Here is a 4,982-nt window from a genome sequence, read left to right on the forward strand (position 1 = left end):
CCATGCACACTGGAACAGAGGATGGTATCTCAAACCTGATAGATAGAAGATCTAGGCTTCAAAGAGTGTTGTGATCATTCAACATATGCAGATATATGCTTTCATCTCTACTTTCAAATGTGTCACACTCACACCACAGAGTCCATAGGATTGTAACAGCCACAGCCACAGCCACTGCTTAATTCTGAAGGAAACTGACAATGCAGGAACCTTGTTTTCATTGTCCATACCTTCCAATTTTCCTTTGTAAACTGACAATACAGGAAACTGTGTTCTACTGTTTCACCACAAAACAGCCTTCGTAATTAGTGGGAAAAAACGATCGTTGCTGCAGCTGACCATAGTCGCTTCCAATTTTTTCCATGATTGGACTGCACAGGGCCAGAACCATTGAAGCTTTCCCCAAAGAAATTGAACAAACACAAGCCTGGACGATTGAAGGTGCTTACGGCATTTTTTTTCAGAGAAAAGGGGGCTGGACTGTCGACGGTGCGTAGAAAGCAAAAGATTGTCATGCCTCTACCAACTAAAAGAGGTAAATACACCAATGGTGTTTGAACTTGCCATGGATGTGCACTTTAGTGCCTGAACTTGCAAAATACATTGAATTGGTTCCATAACTTGGCATGGACATGCATATACGGTTCAAATGGTTTTTGTATACGTCCGTGAAGCTAAGGAGGTGGGCCAGCATGCCATGGGGCCCGCTATCAGTGACAAGGGTGTGTGGCCTGTTTTTTGGAAAAAAAACTGAAGTTATTTTCTTACCATAAGGCCCTCAGGGAGAAATCAATAAATAATAAAATAAAAACTAGAGTATAATTATAAGATAAAAAATAAAATTGGTGTGCTGGATCGAACAAGCGACGTACCAGTCAGAGTGCATGCGGCTAGCCACTCGACAACTTTGATGATTCATAACCTTTATAAACATTTGGCCGAACAAAATAAGTAAAGAGAATTTAATAATCCAGGAAAAACGCCATCGGATCTGTGACCCGAACATCGGACCAAAGCTTATAGGCACGGATGCCACTCCAACCATTGAGTTGTCATGTATCAAAAGTACAAGTACTCTTTATGACTGTATAACAAACATAATTTCAAAATAATGAAAAAAATCCTCATGTCACTTTAAAAATAATTCACGTGTTATTTCAAAACATATTCATAAAATTGAAAATATTTATGAATGACTAAAATGTTTATATGATTCAAGTATTATTCATGTGAGGATCCATAGTCTAATGGCGCACTGGGCTTGTATTTTTTTAGAAAACACACAAACTTATATACTCACTCCGTCTCAAAATAGGTGTTTGAAGCTTAGCACTGGGCTTATTTTGGGACGGAGGGAGTACTATATAAACTTATTAAAACAACACAATTTTTTTAAAGCATGAACACGTTGATATACTACAAAAATAGTTTGTTAAAAATGTGAAATTTTAAAATTATATGAGAATTTGTTTAAATATATGAACATTTATAAAATTACTTTTATTTTTTATTAAAATGCGAACATTCTTTCAAATTATAAATTATATTCTTAATTTTTAATTTTATTATGTGTATTTCTGTTAAATTACTGCATGGGTATTTTATGAAATGATATGAAATTTTAACGTAATTTGTTTTAAATATATGTATATTTTTTGTAACGTGATAATAATTTAAGTAATTTTTAGAAAAATGTAATGAAAAAGAACAAACCCGTTGAAAACTGAGCCACACTGTGGTCCATTTTAGCCACACGGGCTCGTTATGTTATAAACCTAAATTTATCGTTTTACCATTCGATGTCACCAGTTGGAGTGGAATGTGCGGCCATATAGCCCCTGGTTGCAGGTTCAAACCAATGACAGTGTATTGTTGGAATAATTTTTTTAATTTATGTTGTTCAGCTTTATGTTTATAAAGTGTATGAATCCATTCTTGACACTAAATTTGAATGGGTATTGCTTATAAATATGTTTATAAAGTTTATAATATGTTTATGTTTATAATATGTTTATAAATGTTTACAAAGTTTATAAAGTGTATTGCTTATTGGCTAACCATGCACACCTGCGCGTGTGGTTCAAAACCCGGACCAGTTTTAATTATTAATATATTAATAGATTTTTTTAATTTATCAGTTTCTCTTTGAGGGCCTTTTGTAAGAAAAAAAATATTCTAGAGGGTTTTCTGCAAAAAAAAAACAGGCCACATGCCTTTTCTCTTACATCCTGGCGTGCCTCGTCAGCGCCATGGACGTATAAAAACAAGATTTGAACCGTATATGCACGTCCATGCTAAGTTGTGAAACCAGTTCAATGTATTTTGCAAGTTCAGGCACTAAAGTGCACATTCGTGACAAGTTCAAGCACCAGTGTTGTATTTTGCAGTTTCTTTTAATTCTAAACGTACAACAATCAGTAAGCCTTAACTGGTAGCAGTACGAGCAAGATTATAAGCGGCCCATACTGAATGAACGCAAGCCTGGACGATTTGTGGTGCTCACTCGATTTTCAGAGAAAAAAAATTCTGGACGGTCGAGAACAAAAATCTGACATGCTCTACCTGGTAGAAGGTTTCTTGTACTTCTAAATGTATATCAACCACTAAGCTCTTTACTGGTAGTGGTAGAAACTACTAAGGATCAAACATGTTTGCATGGTTGATTAGCACTGGTGATGAAATGGCTGTACCAGGCAGATACTCAACGAATTATGCTACCAACATCCGGAATGCGCACGGGATGTATGTGTACAAGAAGAGGAATATTAGGTGTACATTATAAAACTAAGCTTACTTTTCTTTTTGAAAACGTGTTGTTCGAGAGTTGCTACCAAACTTTTCTACTCCGAACAGAGGAGTATGTGTTGTTTATAGTTCGTCCCATGACTTTATAATCGTCCAATGGCCGGGTTGGTGTGAAAGGCAGAAAATATCATAGAAGAACACGCGGAAATGTTCCTCTGAAATTTTCACCTACCGGTTCGAATACCTGAGGCATGCGCCGTCGCGATCTTTCTCCCAGACCGACCGGAACTGCAGGTTGATCGATGATTGATCAGGCCAATAGGCACACTGTGGCGCAGGGATGCAGCCAATGGTGACCAATGGGGCGGCACCCGTTTCCAGTCGAGATCGACGAGATGGCATGCATCACCGGCGTTCCCCGGAGCTCTGCTTCACGTGGCACCGCAGCGGCGCCCTTCCTCTGCCTGAGGCAGCACCGGAAATATCAGCAACAAGTTTCATCAAATTGAAATTCGTTGCAAATAATCCTTCTCATGTAAAGAAAGGGGAAACAGAGTAAACTGCAAGTAATAATAGTGCAATATACGCAGCGCACATGACAAAGATGATCAAGCACTTTCAGAAAAAAGAAAGATCAAACTGCCAAGTAATAATAGTGCAATATTTGAGTTAATTTCTACATCAATTTTTTCGTAAAACGAAATTTCTTCATCTACTGCCAATTATGTACATGTTGTTTGTTCCATTTCTGCCAATTACGATGGCCCAGGAAGATAAAAGATCTAAATTTGCAATTAGCACGGAATGAATGAATGAATGAAAACTCGATTCAATTCATTCGTACCTTGCACGCTTCCTCGAGGTCGCTTCGTCGTCGTCCTCGCGAGCAGCATCGTCCACAGCAGCAACATCGTAGAAGTAGTCGTCGGAGACCAGATCCTCCCCTGCAGTGTACGGCTCGATGTAACCGTCGCCCGCAACAACGGGATCGCCGAACAAGTAGTCGTCGAGGACGAGATCCTTCCCTGGAGTCGCCGGCTCCGCGTAACCGTCGTCGAGATCACCGAAGTAGTAGTAGCCGGCGGCGGCAAACTCTTCCGCTGCAGTGGACGGCTCGACGTAACCGTCGTCCGCAACAGCGAGATCGTCGAACAAGTGGTCGTTGGCGGCAAGCCCCTTGGCCGCGAACGGCCCGCCGGCCTCGGCGTCATCCTCGCTCTCCATGAGGAACCTCTCCAGGTCGCCCACGTAGGCCGACATCTCGCCATCGTCGCGATCCCCAGACGACTCTAACGACAGAGGCGGCGCGCCGTCGTCCGTCACCACGGAGTCCGGCGAGCTCTCTCTCCCGCCGTCGCCACCATCACGAGAACCCAGATCCAAACCCAAACCGCCCTCCTTATCGGCCACGGCGGGCAGCAAGCACTCGCCGTCGCCGCCGTGGCACAACTCGGTGAGGCCCATGTCCGGCAGGTCGAACTCGAAGTCGAAGCACTCGAGCCCGTCGATAAAACCCAGGTCGAAGTCGAGATCATCAACGTCACCCAACGCGGCGGCGGCCATGGCGCGAGTTCGCACGTCGATGGGAGTTTTTTGAAATCATATTGTGAGGACGTCGACCAGGGGAGGTGGGCTTTATATGGGAGCGGGCGGGACGGAGGAGACGTGGCCGGAGTCGGTTCCTTACCGCGGAAGGTTCGGCCGGGCCACGGGCGCCGTATCCGGGAAGTTTCCTTTCCTTCCGGCCGCTGCGGGAGGAACCGACGCACGCACGCACGTCCCGATCAGCTACGAGGAGGGGAGAGCGCGCCGTGGGGAATTGACTCTTCTCGTGGCGGTTTGGATGGGGTTAAGTGGTGGGCGGTGTAGATTGATTTGATCTGGTGCGTCGACGGTGCCGATCGATCGAGATGCGTACGTACTTGCGTGTTCCTCTGGGGGTTTCTGGATTTCCTACGTGACGCGGTACCGCGGAGAGGCACGAGTTCCAACTTTTTTTGAGAGAGAGAGAACCTCGCCACTTCATTGAATAGTGATGTTTATAGGTACACGACTTGGATCATGGGACTGCCCAGCCAAACATGTCGTCCTAGACCTAGCTTACAAGCCATTTTAGCGAGATTATGAGCTTCAAAGTTATGATTCCTAGGCTCGTGCACAATTACATAGAAGAAAGTTGTCTCTACGCTCTTGTATCTCATGGATAACCGCCGAGTGGTGTCCTCCCGTGCCAGAAT

General features: G+C 43.5%; 1 protein-coding gene across 1 annotated transcript; it reads right to left on the reverse strand.

Annotated features, from left to right (window-relative positions):
* Positions 1–898: 898 nt before the first annotated feature.
* Positions 899–4,335, reverse strand: LOC123046931 (uncharacterized). The gene is made up of 2 exons (XM_044470383.1): positions 3,590–4,335; positions 899–3,209 (listed from the first exon to the last, which is right to left on the reverse strand). Exons 1-2 carry the CDS (start codon positions 4,306–4,308, stop codon positions 3,056–3,058), a joined length of 873 nt encoding a protein of 290 aa, XP_044326318.1. The 5' UTR covers positions 4,309–4,335; the 3' UTR covers positions 899–3,055.
* Positions 4,336–4,982: the final 647 nt, after the last annotated feature.

This window comes from Triticum aestivum, chromosome 2B (assembly GCF_018294505.1).
Source record: "Triticum aestivum cultivar Chinese Spring chromosome 2B, IWGSC CS RefSeq v2.1, whole genome shotgun sequence".
Classification (NCBI taxonomy): Eukaryota; Viridiplantae; Streptophyta; class Magnoliopsida; order Poales; family Poaceae; genus Triticum; species Triticum aestivum.

What these genes read in the sequence shown, in the direction of transcription:
- LOC123046931 (XM_044470383.1), bottom strand. Translation starts at nt 4,308, where the DNA reads ATGGCCGCCGCCGCGTTGGGTGACGTTGATGATCTCGACTTCGACCTG. An exon ending in ACCTCGAGGAAGCGTGCAAG is followed by an intron (nt 3,210 to 3,589) that starts GTACGAATGAAT and finishes GTGCTGCCTCAG; the next exon opens with GCAGAGGAAGGGCGCCGCTG.